Raw genomic sequence first — 23,447 nt, 5'->3', positions numbered from 1 at the left:
GATAGAAGAAAATGGGATACTGTATAGGGGACAGCATGGTTTTGTGAAGGGTAGGTCATGCCTCAGTAACTTGCTCACGTATTATAACACAGTGACGGCTGAACTGGATAAGGGTAATGGGTTTACAGTGATTCTGCTGGACCTTGCTAAGGCCTTTGACAGGATACCACATGGAATTCTAATCAGTAAATTGCAGCATATGGGAATGGACATAGGGTTGGTGAGATGGATAGGAGGGTGGTTGACGGAGAGATATCAGAGAGTGGTTTACTCAGGAGTAGAGTCCACAAGACGGCCTGTGACTAGTGGTGTACCACAATGATCTGTTCTTGGACCACTGCTGTTTAATTTGTTCATAAATGATATAGGAAAGGATCTGAGAGGAACAGTTCATTTGTTTGCAGATGATGCGAAGTTGGGTAGGGCAATAGTGAATGCAGATGACGTCAAAATTTTGCAGGATGATTTGGATAGATTGGAGGTCTGGGCTAGGGAGAATGGATGTCAATTTAATGTGGCAAAATGTAAGGTTATGCATTTTGGGGTGAAAAGATGGGAGGCAGTTTACTGCATTGGTGGAACCGTGCTCCAGGAAATTGATGAGGCACGAGATTTAGGAGTGTTGGTGGATAAGGAATTGAAATTTAGGGGACACATTGCAAAAGTGGCCAAATCAGCTCATCAAATCACTTGGTTGCTGAAGAATACGTTGACAAGCAGAGACAAGCAGGTTATTGTTCCTCTGTATCGAGCCTTGATAAGACCTCATCTCGACTACTGTGCTCAGATTTGGTCACCTAGGTTTCTTCTTGATGGGGAGGAGGTGGAGAGGATCCAGAGGCGAGTGACCAAGATGATAGCAGGTCTGTGGAATGAACCGTATGAGAACAGGTTGAGGATTTGTGGGTTGCAAAAATTGGTTGATAGGCGGAGGAGGGGAGATATGATTGAGACATTCAAATTACTGAAGGGTTTCTATAAAATTAATTCAGAAGATATTTTTGAGAACAGGGCTGGTTGTGGGAGAACTAGGGGACATCCATGGAAACTGGGCAAAAGTGTGGTTAGTAAAGGTGTTAGAGCTGGGTTCTTTACTTTTAGAGTAGTGAATGAGTGGAATGCGCTCCCTGAGTCTGTGGTGGATGCTGTGACAGTGAATGAGTTTAAGGCGAGGTATGATAGATACTGTATGAATGTCGAATAGTTGTGATGAAAATGATTTGGGGCCTCCCTCGATGAGTCTAATGACTCCCTGGAGTTGCCCGTAATAATAATAATAATAATAATAATAATAATAATAATAATAATAATACCCAACAGGGTGCACCACGAGAAGGTGAGGATTGGACATTAGGTCAGAATCCCTGGTCGGTTCTCTGCATTCCTTTAAAGGCTACATGGAGGTCTCCTCTGAGTTATACGGCTTTGACCCTTAAGCACTGCAGTTTTTCATGGTTATACTTATCAAAAAGTATGTAGTAAGTCCTGTTTTAACACATTATTAATCTGCATTCATATATTTGGTGGATCCATTAAAATTTCTGAATTTTTGTGATGTGAATTTTAAATAAAAATAAAATAAAATACAGTTCTTATTTGTGTATATACGAAGTAAACCAAGATTTTAATAATATAAAAACAATATTTCTTTGAAACTTTCATTATAGATTCACTTTCCAACTGGAAAGAAAACCAAATAAGAGGGGTTTGGTTTAAAATTCCTATTGATAAGTCATTCTGCATACCCATTCTAGTCAAAGTAAGTTTATCATTTTAGATAAAATTAAAAATTTTCACTCTCTTCCTTTTTTCTTTTTTTTTTAATTTATTTGAGTTTCGACTTTACTGGTGAAGCTCATGGTATCAGAATACCTTATGGCTATGCTTATGTCTGTCCATCATGGTGCTTTTAATATTTTAAACTACTTGATGAACTTTAGAATTGTCCAAAATTTCTATTTTCCTATCTTCTTATCTTCAGTTTTTTATGTATATAGAGCAGACTCACCAACAGCTTATAACATTTTGATTTCATTATCAAGTTATTTTTGCACATTTTTATTTGCACATTCCTTTAAGGCACTTGGAAGTATCCCATTGAGTTCCACACAGTTTTATTAACATTACACTTACTTAATATCTTAAACATTTCATGAAAACAGCATCCTGTTTTCTTCTGTCATCATACTCATCTTTGCCTTCTTCCTCCAACATGAAATATGTTAACAAAAAATATATTAAATGTTTCCACCATATCCTCTGTTATTGCTACCTTAACACCGTTTCCAGCAACCAGAGTCAATCTTCCATACCCCATTCATTTCCTGGACACACATATTCAAAGAATCTCAAGGATTATGTTTAAATTGTAATGCCAGCTCTTTTCATATATAGTATAATTTTCTCTTTTGTTACTGTACTATTACTTTTCTTGCTTGTGTTTTATATTCTCATGTAATTGCTAACTTTTTTTCTCCCTGCCTTATTCCACATCTTCCTTTGTATTACCTTATTATTATCACTTTATCATACACCTTTTTGCTACTTGTATATGAGAAATATATGACTTCTGCTTTATTCAACCTTGATGTCTTTCTGGGTCTGGCTCCCACTGACCATAAAGATCAAAACAGGTCTGGGTAATGACCCTCTCTTAATGCATTGCATTATGCACTTCTGAAAGGAAATGTGTTTTACATTATGGGATACTAAGGCAATTGATGTGAAGTCATCATCAGCCTGTATATTCAAGTAACCTAGTTGGGAAGATAATTAATATGCAAACTTTGTTTGTTTCTACTTGGATAAAGGATTAAATAAGAATATAATTTATTGGCAAGTATAATTTACTTTCTGACCAAGTGGGAAAACTCGAGTATCTTAGGAGCGGTGATTAAGGTATTGGCGAAGTTGGTAAAAGACAAAATCCAGAACCGAGTTTGCAGGGATATGATACTTTGTAGGGGAGAGCATGGCTTTGTGCAAGGTAGAATTTTATCTTAGTAATTTATTTTATGCTAAAGTGGCAGTTAAGTTTGAAAAGAAATAGCTACTCAGTAATAATTTACAAAGGCATTTGACAAGATTTCACATGAAACTGTGTTACATAAATTGGAGTAAATGGGAATGAATGAATATGAAGCTGGCAATTTAGATAAAAGGGTGGTTGATGGATAGATATTGAGTAGTTTATGGGGGAGCCGAGTCAAGGAGAAGGCAGGTGGCTAGTGGTGTACTTTCTGAAGGACTCATCACTTAGTCCTCTGCTGTTTGATTTGTACATCAGTGGTATAGGAAATGATTTGAGGGAAAATGCTCAGTTGTTTGCTGATGACGCAATGCTAGAAAGCGCGATAGTCAATGAAAATGATCTTGTGAGATGATTTAAATAGACTGGCAGTATGGTAAATAGCTACCAGCTTAATGTAGCGAAGTATAAAGTCACGTACTTTGGGATGTAGAGATTACAGGCTGTGTTCTATACTGATGGATGGTTATTAACCCTCCAGGTTATTGTAGGTTATTAAACCTACAATTACCCTCAACTAAGCTGTGGAGGATTATTGCAGGTAGGGAGTTGAAGTTTACAGGACATGTTGCAAAGGGGGGCAAAACAGCACATCAGATAGATAGGAATAAGGAATTATTTTCCTTTATAAGGCTTTAATAAGGCCACATCTGGACTATTTTGCAGATCTGGTCACCTGGATTTCAAGGGGATGAAATGGTGGAGAGGGTCTAGAGGCAAGTGAACTAACATGGTGGTAGGTCTGTCTGTGGAATGCTCTCTGTGAGAGTAGACTTATTATTATTATTATTATTATTATTATTATGGGCAATTGCAAGGAGTCGATAGACTCATCGAGGGAGGCCCTAACATTATGTCAAGAACAACTATTCAACATTCATACAGTATCTATCATACCTCGCCTTGAACTCATTCACAATCATGGCATCCACGACAGACTCTGGCAGCTTATTCCACTCATTCACCACTCTCCAAGTAAAAAACCTAGCTCTAACACCCTTGCTAGCCACACTCTTGCCCAGCTTCCATGTATGGCCCTTAGTCCTCCCACCACCAGTCCTATTCTCAAAAATATCTTCTGAATTAATCTTATAGAAACCGTTCAGTAATTTGAATGTCTCAATCATATCACCCCTTTTCTGCCTATCAACCAATTTCTGCAACCCACAAATCTTCAACCTGTTTTCATAAGGTTCATTCCATGGACCTGCTATCATCTTGGTCACTCATCTCTGGATCCTCTCCACTTCCTCCCCATCAAGAAGAAACCCTGGCACCCATATCTGGGCACAGTAGTCTAGATGGGGTCTTATCAAGGCTCGATACAGAGGAACAATAACCTGTTTGTCTCTGCTTGTTAAAGTATTTTTCAGCAACCAAGTGATTTGATGAGCTGATTTAGCCACTTATGCAATGTGCCCCCTAAACTTCAATTCCCTATCCACCAACACTCCCAAATCCCTGGCCTCGTCAATCTCGTCAATCTCCGGTTCCACCAATGTGATATAATCTTTTCACCCCAAAATCTTACAACTTTGCCACATTAAATTGACATCCATTCTCCTTAGCCCACTCCTCCAAACTATCCAAATCATCCTGCATACTTTTGACATCCTGTGCACTCACTGTTGCTCTACCCAACTTTACATCATCAGCAAACAAATGAACACTTCCTCTCAGATCCTTTCCTATATCGTTAATGAACAAATTGAAAAGTAGTGGTCCAAGAACAGAACCCTGTGGCACACCACTAATCACAGGCCGTCTTTTGGACTCTACTCCTGAATAAACCACTCTCTGATATCTCTCCATCAACCACCAACCTATCCATCTCACCAACCCTATATCCATCCCCATATGCTGCAGTTTACTGATTAGAATTCCATGTGGTATCCTGTGAAATGCCTTAGCAAGGTCTAGTAGAATCACATGTAAACCCATTACCCTTATGCAGTTCAGCCGTCACTGTGTTATAAAATGTGAGCAAATTACTGAGGCATGATCTACCCTTCACAAAACCATGCTGTCCCCCATACAGTATCCCATTTTAATCTATCCATTCTTGTATTTTCCTTTTGACTACCTTCTCCAAGACCTTGACAACGATTCCTTATATGCTGATTGGTCGGTAATTTACAAGAGCAGTCTTGGAACCTCCTTATGCAGTGAAACTATTTTCCCCTCTTTCTACCTCCTCGGGACTAACCCAGACCCGAGACTCAAATTAAACAAAATGGTCAAGGACACTGACAATTCTTTAGCTGCTTCACGTACAACACGAGCTGGTATACCATCCAATCCCACAGATGTATTGACATTGAGGTTTTGTAATAGACTATTCACCTCCACTTCATTCACTACAATTCCCATATAAGCTATTGATTCATTTATTCCTGCAATGTCACCACCTGGATGATATACTCTTGCAAAGTGCTTGTTCAGTAATTCCACTATATCAACTGATTCGGTTACCTCCCTATCATCAGCATTCTTTAAAATCTTCTTCTTCTTCTGCAGCTTTTCCCACTTAAGTAGGGTCACTGTTTGTGTTGAGTCTCCTCCACAATTTCCTGTCTTTGGCTGTAGCCACATCCAAGTTCTTCATCCTCAAGTCTTCCTCCACCATCTCTCTCTCTCCATCTCTTCTTTGGCCGTCTGCGTTTCCTCTTCCCCTGCACATCCATCTGCTTGACCTTTCTTCCCGCATACTCTTTCTCCCTCCTCATCACATGACCAAACCATCTCAACCTTGCCTCCTGTATCTTTGCTCCCAAGTTCGTAACTTTCACTGTTCCCCTTATATAGTCATTTCTCAGATGATCCTTTCTGGTAACACCGCACATCCACCTAAGCAATCTCATCTCCACTACCTCCATCCTGCTGATGTTATTTTTCCTCAGGGCCACAGCTTCCAAAGCATACGTCATAACTGGTCTCACTACTGTCCTGTAGATTTTGCCTTTTAGTTTGATCGACACCTTTTAAAATCATTCTGCCATATACATTTTTTCTTTTACTTGCAACATATTGAAAAAACTGTTTGGGATTCTCTTTAGCCTGCATGACTAATGTTCTTTCATAATCTGCTTTTGCTTTTCTTACCACACTCATTACCATTCTGGCCTGCACTTTATACTGTTCATGTGCCTGCCGGTCACCTTTCTCCTTAAATTCCCTCCACAATTGTTTCTTTTTCTGCAGCTCAAGCTTAATGGTGTTATTCATCCATTTAACCCCTACTTGATTTATTATTTGGACTCTAGGTATACAGTCAGCCATTGCCTCCTGCAAACACTTCTTAACTGCCTCCCATGCACTATCAACATCCAGCCCTTGCAGTTTTAAATGCCATGGCACTGAACCAATCAAACTCCTAAGCTTGTCATACTTACCAGCCCGATAATTCCACATGTACTCTGTCTTAATTGTAAATTCCACACCTTTAGCCACCTCCCAAGTCAAGATCCTATGATCACTCTCACCAATTGGTGGCAATGTAGTCATATTCATTACAGCCAAATTTTCAGATGCAATTACTAGGTCAAGCACTCTCTGACCCCTAGTATTTTCCATTACATGCTGTCGCAGTCAGCATAAAATCCAATTCCTTTCTTCCATGTGTCCTCTCCTCCTTCCAATCAATGTTACCATAGTTGAAATCTCCCATAATAATTACCTTCCTTCCACTCAGTTCTTCTATTTGCTTTTGCATACTATCTCCACCATCTATTCCATCACCTGGTCTATAGCAGCACCCAGACTTAAAAAGCTAACATAGGCGAATAAGAGGAGACATGATAGAAGCATTTGTTATTAAAGGGGTTTATAAGATTGGCACAAAGGCTTTTTTTCAATATGTTGCAGAAAGTGAGAGAACACAGAATCACTGGAAATTATTTAATAGTATGGGTGGAATAGATTGCCAGAGTGCTCGTTGTGCGTGCTTGGTTGGTGTGATAGGTATTGTGTGAACAGTGGTCAGAGTGGGTTTCCTACAATGAGTCTTTGACTCTACTTAGGATCCCAAGAAATTTTTTTTCAAGTACAAGATTAATTTATTGTCAAAGAAATTACATGTACACATAAGGATATATCACAATCATTCCAGTGTCATACAACTTTCAGTACAGAGTACTGCTTGCATTTTTTTGATTTTTTTTTTTTTAACAATAAATGCAAATAGTAGTTACACGTATAATTTTTCATTTGCCTGTTTAACTTAATAACAACACACAAAGGGACTGAAGTATATGAAACTAGGGATAAAATTCATTATCTTTAAGAGAGAAAAAAATGTATAATATAATTTTCAGAGAACGATTACATATGTACAAGAACGATGTTCTGTAGGTAACATTGGTTCAGGTAATGTGACCTGAATGCTAAACTGTGGTAATAGGATTGTGCATAGTGTTATAAACAAACTTCCTCAAAGCTAGATTAAGCTTTTGTGAAGAGAGTGGGATTATTGTTTACTGTTTATGTTTTGATGTATATGTGCATGTGGTATTTTTGATTTAATTTTCTAGAGAACTGATCATGTGTAGCCTTCTGGTCCTATGGAAGTGTTCTGCTAATTGTGTTGGTACCACTTCCATAGTTCTTGTTTTAATGTTCAACAACTGTCTAGATGTTTTAAAGTTGTGTGAAAGATTGTGTTATCAGATGCTGTCTCACAGTTGCACCATATGAATTATTGTAGTGTCTGGTAACATAGAAAGCAGTAGTAGGCCACATAATAATAATAATTATTATTATTGCACAGGCACCTCCATGGAATCCCAAGACTCATTGTGGAAGACTCAAACTATCAACACAGTATCTGTTGTGCCTCTAATTGAAACCATTTACAGACAAAGCACTCACAACTAACTCAGACAACCTATTCCATTTATTCATCACTCTCCAAGCAAAAAATTAGTCCTCATGCCCTTGCTAACTACACTCTTGCTCAACTTTCAGGGATAACCTCTTGTTTTGTTGACACTAGCCAAGTGCTGAAACATTTCCCCTGCATCAATCCTATAAAATACTTTAAGTAACTTAAATGTTTCTATCATATCCCCCCCTCCCCTTTTTTTTTCACCTATCAAACTTTTGCCATGTAAAAAACCTAAGTCTATCCTCATAGGAAGCATTCCCCAGACCACTCACCATCTTGGTCACTTGCCTCTCAAACCTCACCATCCCTTTCCTCATCCCAAAGAAAAACAGGTGACCAGACATGAGCACAGTAATCCAAATGTGGTCACATCAAGACTTTATAAAGAGAAATGATAACTCCCTTATCTCTGCTTGTTAGTGTGTTCTTGAAGAACCAAGTAATCCTGTGAACTACCCTGTCTACTTTAGCAGTATGCCCTTTAAACGTCAACTCTCTATCTACTACTACCCCAAATCCCTGGCTTGATCAGTTTCCTGGAGTACAGTTCCTTCAATGCAGTACACAACTTGTAATTGAAGAACTTTTCAAAACTTTTTTTTTATTATTTGTAAAAAGTTAAATTTATTATTTATTTATGAAATCCTGATCATCAGTTTTGCCCCTTGTAAAAATAGGCTGAAAGTGGTATCAGATTTCTATGCTGAAATCTAAGTAATAATTTTGCTATGATATTTCTCTCTTATTCTCAAAATTCAATCTTAACTTCAATAATTATTAAGTAAGTTGAGTCTTCACACTTCAATATGCAAATATACAAAAACGAAAAACAAATAATACTTGTTCTTTTTGAGTATTCTGCAATTGAGCAGGTTCTTCTTTTAGTAGCAGAAACTTTCCTTCCACTCTCTAAGCCTTCTCTTTCAAGGTTGTGTGCCTGTCTCCATTCAGCATGTCATCTAGCATTGTTTTCCTTACTCTTCCTCTGGGTCTTTTTCCTTCTATTTTTCCTTCGATGGCATCTCTGATAATTCCATTCCCTCTCAGAATATGTCTGATCCAGTTTCCCTTGCTTCTTTTTGTCCTCCTTAACAGACTTCTTTCTTCTGCTACTCTTTTTAAGACTTCATCAATAGTTACATTTTTGAAAATTATGGAGACAACTACTATGTTTGAGTAAAACCTTAGTTTAATATAAACCAAAATTTTGGTTTATATTAAACTAAAGTTTTACTCAAACATGGTAGTTGTCTCCATAATTTTTCAAAATGTATTCGGATCACCATGTAAGCCTAAAAGAAAGGACTCTTCAATAGTTATTTTATCTGTCCATTTGATTTTTTCCATCCTTCTCCAAATCCACATCTCAAAGCTTTCCAAAATCTTAATTTCTTCTTTCTTCAACGTCCAAGTTTCAGCTGCATAGAGGGCAACACTCCACACATAACATTTTATTAGTCTTTTCTTTAGGTTTCTATCCATTTTATTTCTGAATAAATTCCATTTTCTATTAAAAGCATCTCTTCCCATCGCTATTCTTGCTTTTATGTCACTTTTACATCTTCACTCACTGCTAATAACACTTCCTAGATATTTAAATGTCTTTGCTTGATTCAATTTTTCCCCATTTATTCTGATATCCATATTTGCCTCTTTCCTTGCTATTTTCATTACCTTTGTTTTTCTGATGTTAATTTTCATTCCATAATTGATACAGGATTCCAGTAATCTGTTCAACAGATGTTGTGGTCCTTGTCATCTGCGTATCTTATTGCAAATATCTGTCTACCTCCAATCTTTATTACTTCTTCTGAATTCTCCAGTGCTTCTTTTAACATTGCTTCAGAATACATGTTAAACAAAATTGGTACAGAGAACAGCCTTGTCTTACTCCTCGTCCAATGATACCTGGTTCTGTTGTACCATGTATGTCTCTCACCATGGCAGTTTGTCCCATATATAGTGAAATATATGGGATTGAAATAATTAATCTTCTGTCTTTCCAATCTTTTCCATTACTTCCACCGTCTTATCCCATTTTACAAAGTCAAATCTTTTTCAAAATCGATATTTTGAAAAAGATTTGACTTTTTCAAATCTTTTTCAAAATATAGATTTTATTTTGAAAGTAAGCAAGAAGCATGTATCACAAGAGAAATGGAATGCATCTAGCTTGAATTCCATTTCTCTTGTGATTCATGCTTCTTGCTTTTTCATATAAAATAACATACCTTCCCACCCTCTCATAATTTTCAATTTCTTCACATTGTTTTTTAAGCCAATCTTCTCTACTTCTTTCTGTTTCCCTTCTCAATTTGTCATTCAGGATTCTATATTGTATTTTCCCTTCTGGAGTGTCTTTATTTTTCCATTTTCTACAATATTCTGAATTTTAACCATGGGTTAAAATTTACTAGGGTGGTCTGAAAAGTTCTCGTCCTCGACCATAGATGGTAACACTATCAGCAAGATTTTTTTTTCTAAGTTGGTACATCTGTCATAAGCATCCATGTGAAATTGCAAGTCATTCTATCAAGTAGCTTTTATACAGCTGTCTGAAGCAAAAGTATTATCTCTATCCCTTGAAATGGATAAAATTGAGTATTGTGTGGTTATAAAATTCTTTGTAAAAGAATGTTTAATGCCAAAAGAAATTCATTTAAAGTTCAGAAAAGTTTTTGGACACTCTTCTCCTTCATTTTTGACAATTAAAAAATGGGTTGCTGAGTTTAAATGTGGCCATACCAGCCTTGAAGATGATCCATGTGAAGGACGTCCAAAAAGTGTAATAACACCAGAAATCATTGATCAAGTGCACGATATGGTATTGGATGACCGGTGAATCAAAGTTCGTGACATTGCTGAGACTATAGATATTTCAAAAGAAAGTGTAGGATATATTTTGCATGAAGAATTGCATATGGAAAAGCTTTGTGCAAGATGGGTTCTGCTTGCTCACAGCAGATCAAAAATGCACTCGCATGAAAATCTCTGTGCTTGGAGTGTTTTAACAAGAATAAAACTGATTTTGTGTGTTGATTTATTACTATGGATGAGATTGGATTCACTATTGCACATCAGAATCCAAACAGCAGTCAAAATAGTGGACAGAAGCCAGTTGTTCAGTGCCAAAGAAGACAAAGTCAGTTCCATCAGCAGTAAAGGTCATGGCATTGGTGTTTTGGGATGCTAAAGGCATTTTGTTTATAAATTATTTTGAAAGGGTAAAACAGTAACCAGGGAATATTATTCCGATCTTTTAACCAGACTAAAAGAAAAAATTTGTCAGAAAAGACCCGGTTTGCAGAAGAAAAAAAATCATCTTTCATCAGGACAATGCACCTGCCCACAAAAATGTTTTGGCAATGGGAAAATTAAGGGATCTGCACTATGAATTGTTGGAACATCCACCCCATTTCCCAGATTTGTGTCACTCTGTCTTCTGTCTCTTCCCAAAACTAAAACTCTTCTTCACTGGTCAGTGTTTTTCTTCGAATGAAGAGGTGATTGCAGCTGTAGGTGGGGGGGGGGGGGGTATTTTGCAGATCTTACTGAGAACCACTGCAGCGACGGGATAATGGCACTAGAGCATCGCTGGATTAACTGTGTTAGTCTTAAAGGAGATTATGTTGAAAAATAAAAATAATTTTGAAATTATGAATTCATTTTTTATTGTTAGGCCAAGAACTTTTCAGACCATTCTCGTATAGTATTTTTCTTATCTAGTTCTATTGTCACTCTTTATAAAATGTGTGTGTAAATGTGTGGGGGAGGGGGAGCAGATATACTGTTAATGAATGTGTAAGTAGTGTTATTAAAGTGTCTAGGATGCAGTTAAAAATGATAGCCTTATAATGAGGAATTATAATATCCCTATTTTTAGTTGTTAGTATGTTTTCACCTTTCAAATAATCCTTTGAGAGCATATTGTATCTTTTGCAATATGCCCTTTGAGCTGCAACTCCTTGTCCACCATTACTCCAAAATCAAAGGAACCGAATTACAAAGTAATCTGGTTCCTTTGATTGCTTGTTTCTACACACTGATGATGTACTGTTATTTTCAGTACGAAATATCTGTACTTTCATTTCATTAAATTTAATCACTGCAGTTATTGTGTAATTTATTATTTGTCTGAATTAGATTTACATAAAAAAAAAAAAAACCTTGATAAGTCGAACAACAGTGACCCAAGAATAGAATCCTAAGGTATATCACTTATTATCTTCCATTATTACACAACTTGCTGATTTGTTTCAGGAATCCGGTCTCCTATCCATTTGAAGATCTGTTATCCATTCCCAGCTTTTGCATACACCTCACATTATTTAGCCAATCTCAGGTGGGTAGATTTATTACTGTATAATTTCAATATCTGTGTTATTGAGTTATGCAAGGGAATTTCTGATCATGTGCCCAAGCCTCCTTTATGTTGGCACCTATATTTTGATTATTTATTTTTTTTCAGTTATGTTATCAATATTTTAATTTATAGTTTAAATGAATTAGTGTGTTAAAAACATTTTTTTTAAATAGTTATATATTCTTTTTTAGCATGGATTTATATTTCACCATGCCAAATCATCTTATGCTATGCTGACTCAGTGGTTGCCTATAAATGAGCCTAATGTTTTACCACCATACCCACATACTTACATAGGTAAGCTTATATATATATATGTGTGTGTGTGTGTGTGTGTGTATTTCACTCCCCCCCTGCTTCATCAGTGTGTAGAAATAGATATTTTATGAAAAATATATGCTTGCTTTACATCAGGTGTATTCCAAGATTCAGAGTTGTATGAATGCTTTCTCATTCATACAACTCTGAATCATTCATACAACTCTGAATGCTGTACATGCAAGTCAATTGCATGTACAGCAACTGACTTAATCTGATTTTCTATCAACATGTTGAATATTTGTTACTAGTTAATAACATGTTGATAGAAAATCAGATTAAGTCAGTTGCTGTACATGCAATTGACTTGCAGACTTAAGAGTATATACCAAAATAAAAAAAAAACAGAACAATAATCAAATTAATTTAATCAGTAAGAATATAATAAAAAACATGCTCTGTTTCTCATGACGTTCATGATACAGCTCAAATTTATTACCTGGACATTGAAGAGTACATTGACAAGTAAAGACAGGAAGGTTATTATTATTATTATTATTATTATTACGGGTATCTCCATGGAGTCAGTAGACTCATCGCGGGAGACCCAAACTAGCAAAACAATATCTGTCATATCTCTTCTTGAATTCATTTACAGATGAAGAGTGGGGGGGGTGGGGGGGGGGGGGGGTGGGGGGGGGGGGGGGTGGGGGGGGGGGGGGGTGGGGGGGGGGGGGGGTGGGGGGGGGGGGGGGTGGGGGGGGGGGGGGGTGGGGGGGGGGGGGGGTGGGGGGGGGGGGGGGTGGGGGGGGGGGGGGGTGGGGGGGGGGGGGGGTGGGGGGGGGGGGGGGTGGGGGGGGGGGGGGGTGGGGGGGGGGGGGGGTGGGGGGGGGGGGGGGTGGGGGGGGGGGGGGGTGGGGGGGGGGGGGGGTGGGGGGGGGGGGGGGTGGGGGGGGGGGGGGGTGGGGGGGGGGGGGGGTGGGGGGGGGGGGGGGTGGGGGGGGGGGGGGGTGGGGGGGGGGGGGGGTGGGGGGGGGGGGGGGTGGGGGGGGGGGGGGGTGGGGGGGGGGGGGGGTGGGGGGGGGGGGGGGTGGGGGGGGGGGGGGGTGGGGGGGGGGGGGGGTGGGGGGGGGGGGGGGTGGGGGGGGGGGGGGGTGGGGGGGGGGACAGTAGTGAGACCAGCTATAATGTATGCTATGGATACTGTGGCCCTGAGGAAAAATAACATCAGCAGGATGGAGGTAGCGGAGACGAGAATTCTTAGATGGATGTGCGGTGTGACCAGAAAGGATCGTCTGAGAAATGACTATGCAAGGGGAACGGTGAAAGTTACGAAGTTAGGAGCAAAGATACAGGAGGCGAGATTGAGATGGTTTGGTCATGTGATGAGGAGGGAGGAAGAATATGTGGGAAGAAGGGTGATGCAGACGGATTTGCAGGGGACGAGGAAATGCGGACGGCCAAAGAAGAGATGGAGGGACATGGTGGAGGAGGACTTGAGGATGAAGAACTTGGATGTGGCTACAGCCCAAGACAGGAGGTTGTGGAGGAGACTCATCACAAACAGCGACCCTACTTAAGTGGGAAAAGCTGCAGAAGAAGAAGTATTACTGCAATGTTTGTTTATTTCAACAATAAATCTGTCATCACTGTATCACGTACTCGCAAAATGAGACATAAACATAACATATGTGTATAAACACGCACAACTGACCATTCCAAAAGATTCTGGAGGGGAAGGGATATAAGTTTTTTTTTTTTGGCAAAAAAAGTACGTCATTATGCATACCTTACGATACAATAATCTTCAGTTTTATATTCAAACATAATTCGTGAAATGTTCTTTTTTCCCCCTTTTTCCTTGTAAAAGATCGATATTATTATAATGTCCCTCTTTCTCAATAATACAATATCGTAAAAATGGTTCAGTATGTAATGTAACATGTTAAGACTGATAATGGAAATCATCCAGATTCTCCTGAAAGTTTCCCATCCAGTATCCAGTTTTTAACCTAAAGCTTGACTTGGCCCAAGTGCATTTATACATTTTAACTCTTTCGTCGTTGTTTCAGCCGCAGTCTTCATTGATATTGCGAAGGCCTTCGACAAGGTCTGGCCTTCTCTACAAACTAATAGACTTCAAGATACCAATAAAATTAGTTAAACTAATCAAATCATATCTAAATGATAGATATATGCAAATTAAATTAAATGATACTGTGTCATCCAGACGTAAGATCCGTGCTGGTGTGCCATACAGCTCTTTTCTGTTCTCGATCTACGTAGCCGATACCCCCCCCCCCCAAACCCGAGAACGATTATCTCAGCACTATATGCGGACGATACTGCGATACTATCTAGATCTCTTAGTCCCCAGATGGCAATCAGAAGACTTCAAGGAAGTATCAATACACTAGAAACTTGGCTGACGGACTGGAGGATCCAAGTAAATCCCCTATAAAGGCAGCCGTACTCTTCTCCAGAAGAAAGGTCCCATCAAAGACATTCAGCTCAGCGGAGTCAAGATTCCATGGAACACAGAAGTAAAATATCTTGGAGTAAAACTAGATAATAAACTCTTATTTAACAATCACATCAAACTGACAGGATCGAAGACATCCAGAGTAATTGCACAACTCTACCCCTTGATTAACCGCGAAAGCAAATTGGATTGACAAAACAAGCTAACTCTGTACAAATCTGTAATTCGCCCAGTTATCACTTACACTTCTCCGTCATGGAGTCACACCTCCGAAGCTAATACACTAAAACCACAAAGAATCCAAAACAAGTGCCTAAGGATGATCCTGGACACTCCTTGATTCATTAGAAACTCCCAGATCCATTGAGAAGTAAACATTCCTTGCATTTCTTCTCTTCTTCGTGATTTAGCAGAAGAATTCTTCATCAAGGCAAACCTTCATTCAAATCCACTGATCAAGCAAGCTGACAACGACAATGAAGCAATACGCTGTAAATATAAAAGACCAAAATCAATTCTGCTACAAACTGAACATAGCTAACTTCATGCCCCATAAGAGAGAGCTTTAAGCTCAGTAATACCTCATTCATAGAATCTCTTATACAGATAAAGGGGAATATGAAAAGCATTTTTTCTTCATGCATTCAGTAACGTTATACGTTATTTTGTTTTTTGATACAAACCTTTACATTAAATGTATCGTGACGACAGTGCTTTGAAAACATTCTGTTTTCATTTATAAAATACGAGCCGGATCTTATTATATACACAAGTAGTACAGGTATTTTTATTTAATTACTTGCTGTCAGCTTAAAACCGTTTAACATTGAAATATCGGCATTCACTTGGTACGCGAAGTGTTTAAAAGATTAAATCATAGAGGTGCAGTAATTTGTAGTAATAAAAAAATAAAAGCAACTTTTCTAAACACTGGATATAAACGAAATATCTCAAAGAATTTTCCCAATATTATAATTAAATCAACAGTGATAATTACATAAAAACCGATAAAAGTAATAATTACAGGCCTTCATGTGCAAAGTAGTTATCACATAATAGAAATAATCGCCAATGAAAAAATTCTTGTAGGCATGTAATGAGGTCCTGGACCGTTGAGGGACCAACGTCCATTGATCACATCCGACGCTACTGTTCATTCCACATATGTTCAATAGGGTTGAGATTAGGGTCCTGTGGAGGCCAATCAAGTGTGGTTACGTTCATGTCCACAAACCACGCAGTTACAGTTGCAGCCTTATGATAGTGTGTTGTCTTACTGAAAAAGACAATCGTCAGTTCCGTAAAAACGTCACAAAGTAGGAAACATTTCATAGTCTTGGACGTTCGGGTGCCTCTCGGAGTTCAATGTTCGAGGAACAACAAAGAGAGGTCCGAGGACAAACCAGGAAAAATTGTCGAGGAATGATTCGTCGTCCAGAACACGGCTTTCCAAGCTTTCACTTCCCCTGTAAACCTCTTTGCACCACTGAAGACGACGCTGTATGTTGGTTCGGATAATGTGGGACTTGAATATTGCGGTCTTACCATGGAAATCCATATCGTGTGCTTCAGTTCTGAATGTTTTTTGGGAGCAGATTTGGGTTCTAGTTCATGCCTGGAACTTTGCATTCAACATGTAGGCTGGCAAATGGTGGTGTTTACTCATTATTCATTGTATCACCCTATACTGCAGGTATCACTTGCAGTTGACTGCCTCTTCTTTCATCTCAGTATGGTAACACTGATTGTTGACCTGGGATGGCCAAATTTGTGAACAATCTGCGAAAAGATAGGCCTGTAACATGTTATCCTATCACAATGCCTCTTTGAAACTTTGTCAGTTCCCTTCTTGCAGCCATTTCACCCGGACAAATTTGCACTTGGGAGCATCATATTCCTCCAGTTTATATCTACTACAAACACACGAGTCGTTACATGATACGAAGCACTTTGTCCTTGGGATGTCCGTTGACTTCTTTTCAAGCAGTGTATCTGCCTATCGAGGGAAATTCAATATGATATCTACCACACAGCTCAGATTTCGTAGAAATAAAGGAACTATTATCTTACTGGGAGTCTACTTAGCACAATAGGTTTCGACAATGTCCTTTAGTTAAAAAGACAATCTTGGTGAGTTCTCCAGACTCGTGCAGAGGTAGAGGGGAATTTTCTCCTAAAAACTCGGGTATTTCATTTCGCAATCAGGCAAACCACCCGGATGATGCATACAATTTGCATACGATGTATACTTATAAGCATTGACTGAATACCTTATCACAGAATTGTGGTTACGAAATCCCAATATACTTAAAAGGGCGTGAGCGCTTAAGGGGCTGATTATTATCATTTTACTGGATAACGTCCGTAACACAATTAACTCATCTTTGGATAAAAACCACTTTGACTTTGCGCTAACTCTTTATTTTTACGAAGCTATTAACGCCACAGAAACGTAATTGTTTTTTTTTTTAAAACTTGAATCACTTTTGATAAAAGAGGAGTTAACAGCTGGTTCGAAGACTTTGTAAAAAATAGAACCAATATTATAAAAAATGATACAGCAAAAAAAACCTGAGATTAGTTGTGGCATTTCGCAAGCGACAATTCTATCGCCATACCCTTTTCAACATTTCTGTATAAACAAACTAACCAACCTGCAGCTCTCACATCTCTCGGCCAGCAGATGACACACTACTCATAGCCATATACAAAGACCCATCAATAGCCTTGTGTCATTTACAGACTTCAGCATAATCATGTGTTGGCTCAAACGTAATTTGATCATATTAAACAACAATAAATCTCGACGCGTATTTAGAAACCCTCGGTTGGCCACAGAACTCTCACACATACTCCCGAGACAAATCTTCTGACTCCATGGAGATTAAATTAATGAAATTAAGAGTTTCGGAATGATGAACCCTCTGATACTAAAAGATTCTTCGCGACCTATACGGTATTTCAAACCAGATCTTTCCAACCAAATAGCGTCATCGATATCAACCAAGCGAAGAAAGCTCATCTATTGAGTGTACTGCACAACTTGCATTGCATTATTTCGTTCAATCCCTCCTTAGTAAATATATTTTGGGAGTTCATGTCTTTCATCATCGGCCTTTGGAGTGTAAGAGTGCTGAGAGTCAGCAAGTATGAGAGGGGAAGAAATAAAAAGGTAGAGCATGATAGTAGGAGGTAATAAAGAGGCCTCAATCGACCTGTTTAGCTATGTAACCAAAAGGTTGTGACCAAACGGTCCATTGACGTCATTTCCTCACACCTGCCCTAAAAAAAAAGTCCTGAAAAAAAATACGCTTAATTTGGCCAACAAAGTAAACCTAGAAAAAATATTGGAATAGTCTTGAAGGAGAACTGTGTTAACTATTGAAATAGGAAACACGTGGACTGAAGAATGGAAGAAGAACCTGGCCCAAGTGATGCAACTCACAGGGAGTTGCACCGCCTCGACGTAAGCCTTAGCTGCTCGGGTTCTATCAGGCCAACCCCCTCCTGTTTGTGGACTGTAGAACCAGTGAATTATATAGTCAAGAAATATTATATACTAAAGAAAGAGACAAGGTTTAATTTGCATCTGTGTCAGGACACAGCGGATGGGTGGTTTGCACTATTTATTTACGAACTTCCCATCCCCTAACAAGTACATTTCCTGTGCCAAAACCCTTGGTAGGTAAAAATAGAATCCTCTTAGGACTCTCGGGTAAATTCTGTTTGCATCTTGTATCTGAGATTTTTTTCGCACTTTACAGATATGATATTTGTTCACATTGACAAAAACAAAATTGTGAATTTCTGGGTTTTCTTGACAGGTGGGGGGAATTGTAGGTATATAAACCTCCTCCAGTGTCTGCAGTGGGATTCCAAATACTGTACTTAGCCTTTGCCAGATACGCCGGTGGGGGAGAGGACAAAAAAAAAGAAGTGTCCCACCGTTTGGACGTTCTGACAAACGTCACAGAAGGGGTTCGCATGGACTTGGTATATATCGGGACTTCACCAGTTTCACCTGGAGATGTCCATAGGCTATCCGCCATGCTAAATCCCTGAGAAATGGTTGTCCCCAGCTATTTTTTATGTTTTGGAATAGAATTTTAATGTTCGTTCCTAGATGCGGAGTAACTTATGATATGTCTCTCTGCAAAGTGGCACTTGAAATATGAAGTTCTTAAAGTTCTTAAAAGAACTGGGAGATGGACTGAGTCCTTGACTCTTTATCCTTATCTGAATGAAGAACATCTGTGTGGATGGGGTGTTATTGAGCTAAAATCTTTAGTAATGGTTGGGTAACGGCAATAGCCGAGCCTCAGTTAAAACTTCATTGGCTACAGCATTGCCATTCCTTACCCTGGAAGTCCTCAAAAGGATTCTTCTTTTGAAACATGAAGGACGCAGGACATATATGGTAGAGGGTGAAGCTTGACGCTTTTTATATTCCCTATTGTCTGTTTCGGGAGCAGTGATAGGAGAGATCTGTGAGGTATTTTATCTCGTCCTGAGTGGGCAGAAGTGGTTATTCGTCGTTGAGTGTTAGATGGCTTTCGGTCTTTTATGTTTCAAGTAGTCATTACCGTCATAGTTTCCGGCTTGTTGTATCAGTTGGTTTGACTGCGTAGATGTCTTCATAAAGAATTTTTCTGCTAGGGAGCGTATTAGTGGAGAGATGTAGGGGATATTTATGTCCCGATGGATCTGGGCGTTCCTGATGAACCACGGGGCGTCCAGTATCACTCGCAGGAACGTGTTCTGTACTCTTTGTAGCTTGAGGATGTTTGTCTTGGAGGTATGGCTCAAAGCTGGGGATCGAAACACGAAGCGTCGCAAAGTAATTTAATATTTAATAAGAGATCAGACATAAGTCTATTAAAGGTGTACAAACTTATGGGAAATTTTAAACAAATTTTCATTACTTTTGTAATATTATTATAAGACTAAATCATTTTATTTAAAAAACAATTCACTTTTAAATATTTATATAAATTTTATGACTATTTTATAATTTTTATGTATATATTAGCCTGTGTAGCTCAGTGGATGTGGCGTTTGTACTCCACGGCGCTTGACCGCACGAAGAAAGGCTTCCTTTCAAATCTAGTCGGCGACTAGAGGAAATTTTACTAAGCCTTTTTTCGATCGGTTCCCGAGTTAGTCGATCTTCCATAAGCGCGATTACAAATTACTCCAAAATAGATACTGGCATAAGCGGAGAAAGCGACACAAATTCTTGCGTATCCAATGACGTGACACCAAGAGTATTCATTGCGGCTTGCAGTATTCAAAAATATGAAAGAGCTTCGGATCTAAAAATAAACATGGAAGAATGTAAGAAAAATACTTTCTTTTTCTGTACGCAATGTATAGAAAAAGAAAGCCAACTATACCAGATGGCTTGAAAAAAAAAGCAATAATTACTTTCAATTCTTGGAGTAACTGAGAAAAGTGTATATGAACAATGAATGGGAAACATTTACCAAAATTTCGCAAGTGAGATGATCAGATGTTAATAAGAACCAAAGTAATGGTTCTTATTGACATCTGCACTCGAAGTCTGGAAAATAATTTGTGCTTTGAAATCGATCTAGCACGAGCGTGTGCTGATGATTGAATCTCGCATTAGATCCCCTTACGAAATTCAACAAGTAGTTTTGCTGAAGATTTTAAAGTATTGAATCACTCAACATGTCTTAATGCAGTGTATTGTATATTTAGTTAAAACTTCATCGTGAATCTTGCCGCTCTGTTAGGTATCTGATATTTTCTAGATGTCTAGACCTAATGGTAGGCATGGTCCCATTTCCTTGCCTTTGATGCTCCACGTTGTATCCCTATTAGTGTGATAGCCGTCTATTTCTTCTAATATTTTAGAAAAGATTTAAGTCGTTGAAAACATTAAAGACTTATAGCGTCTAGATGTTCAAGTGTCATAAGTAACATTCATGAAAATGCAGCTGTGGCATCGATGTAGCATATACTTCGATATGCTACATCGATACTCCTAGCATTCGTGTCCAGACATAAATTACCAGTATAGTTGGACAGTCGATCATTTCCATGGCAATTCCCCTCATTAACAGTTACATAGCATTGTGACTCTTGCGCACAGATTCTCACCATCTAGGTTCCCTCATTGTTTGGTCTCATACCAATTTCTCAAGGATCCAGATATCGAATGCATTAGAGTGTAGGCTGTCCCTCATCTACTCTCACAATCGCTCCACGTATCCAAAAACTCATCCATTCTTTCTTCACAGCCTACGCTTGGAATTGTTTGCCATAATAACTATTTATTTCTATTGTCTCTAGGTAATATATTTACGATTTTCACTTTGTCGCTTCTTCCAACAATTCTTTCCTACTAAACGTATAGCTGGTTAGGTCATTCATACCCATTAGGATCTCTTGCTTTGCTGTCTTTTAAATAGCATGTGCATTATTCATTTTTTTCTTCCTGGGAAAATTCGAAGGCGCCATTTTATAATAATATATAAATTTTGTATTGAATCACTCAACTGTATTTAATATTGCAATATCACAATAAAATTGCATTTGTGAATAGTGATCTAGGATACGATAGCTTGATCCAGATCAGTCATGTTTCAGAGTGGATATTGTCAAGTTATGGATCTTTCCTCTATAACTGTCCGGTTTATCGCTGTGTTAAAAAGATTTTCGATGTAAGTTACTAGGCTCATGTGTCTACAGTCTGTATTAGCATATTTCTTGTGGTCTATATTTTACTTTGGAATCATGTATTAAATTCCATCTTATTGGCTTGGCGTTCTTAAATTATAGAATCAGTTTAGGTGTGTGATTCTTCGTCGTGAAATCATGGCTAAATAAGTATCGTTTCATGCCTTAATTGCTTGAACCAGAGGAACCACTTCCTATTCGTGGTCGAATGGTGGTAGTTTAACTGTCCTCTTGTTTAAATTCCTGCTTATGGGACTACGCATCAAACAGGTCCTCTCCATGTTTCTGCTGTTCGACATAAACTGCAACCAGCGGCATTAATGGTGAGAAAAATGACTTCAAATATAAATGATGGCGCGATAATTCAGTGTATCAAGTTTCGTGAGCTAATTGGTCCCAAATAAATGAAACTATCTGAGTATTTTTCAACGGGGATATCGATTGATTAATCGAAGCTGAGAACGTTTCCAACTTTCCAGGATCGTTTCTCAATGTCCATTTACATAATTCACAATCATTTGATTGTAGTCTTCTCAGTACTATCATTGGTTCCCGCTGATCTAAAATTTTTTAGGCTGAATAATAAGCGGTTACGTTGCACATCCGTCCTCAGTAACGAAGGCTGTTTAAAATTTGTCATCCTCTCTATAGGTAGCTCATAAGCTCGAATTTGATAAAGAACTAAAATACCTCTCACTCGATAAGATGTATAATGCTGGAATAGATCTGGAAGCATTTTAGTGTTGTTGCTATAGAAATCGCAACATGGTGGGTATGTTTCCCCCAACCCCCTCACTAGGACGTATCAGGCCAGTTTGTTAGGTCGTTTATCTATCAGCATACCTCTGGCTTCATTGCTTACTAACCAATGTCATCTGTGAGATGTATTTCATGAGTCCCTTGTAAGAGCAGCTGAAGTCTATGTGTTTTAGCAAATATCCTTGCATTTGAAACTAGGTTTCATTGTTCAGTGGAAATGTTCGAGGAGAAAGTAATCCTCCGTGATGGGAAAAGTAATGCAATTTCCTTAAATTGCGTTAAATCTTCCAGACTGTACTAAATCTGTAATAACATTTTTATAAATGTGTTCATCCGAAATTAGCTACCATAATGCTATCTGTAAATCTGGTCGCGATGTTTGGGAGCAATGTGAACGCATTTTGTTTTACCTCCTCTTTCCTGGATGCAATGCCTGTTGGTAACCAAAGTCAGCATCGGCTAATTGGTTATCATGTGCATCAGCGGCTCGTCCATTTCTTCCACCTATATTAAGTATTCTTTCCTGCGTTCTTCTTTCTACTAATAGCTGTATTATAACCCTGGCTTAAGGATGAGTGTGGATATACAGGATGTGTGGGTTTTCATTTCCCGAACAAAGCTGATCAACATACAGGATGCGACATGAAGATTACGTAATCCTGGTATTTTTCAGTGGAATTTAATTTGCCTGTGGGATGCAACTAAATTAACATCAGCTGCGTTGTAGATTAATATAATCCGCTCTTTCATCAATAGCTATCGTAAAATCGATTTTTCCATACAGATTCATATACCATAGGATATGAACCTGTAGGAAGGAGGTAAGAAAGCCTCCCCTTTCTGACATGAATATCTTCAGCTGATCCTTGAAGGCCATTTCTATCTGGGCATAACTTAGTAAGGCACTGTTTTGCATCTGTCCCGAAGGTGAGCAAGAAACATTTCTCGTTCTGACATTGGAATGCCGGTGAGA

At 38.7% G+C, this 23,447-nt stretch overlaps 1 protein-coding gene across 1 annotated transcript in view; it reads left to right on the top strand.

The window, feature by feature from the left end:
* The window catches only part of LOC150101984 (uncharacterized), a 197,992-nt gene that overhangs the window by 63,845 nt on the left and 110,700 nt on the right, over window positions 1–23,447 (top strand). The window contains exons 4-5 of the mRNA XM_090399947.1: window positions 1,668–1,759; window positions 12,465–12,570. Coding sequence (XP_090256073.1) covers window positions 1,668–1,759; window positions 12,465–12,570 — 198 coding nt within the window. The remainder of the gene's footprint in view (window positions 1–1,667; window positions 1,760–12,464; window positions 12,571–23,447) is intronic.

The sequence above is a fragment of the Typopeltis vanoorti genome, chromosome 11, assembly GCF_054136105.1.
Source record: "Typopeltis vanoorti isolate ZY-2024b chromosome 11, IOZ_Tvanoo_1.0, whole genome shotgun sequence".
In the NCBI taxonomy this organism is placed as follows: Eukaryota; Metazoa; Arthropoda; class Arachnida; order Uropygi; family Thelyphonidae; genus Typopeltis; species Typopeltis vanoorti.
The sequence above is the reverse complement of the archived record's forward strand: the minus strand, read 5'-3'. Positions and strand labels throughout refer to the sequence as shown.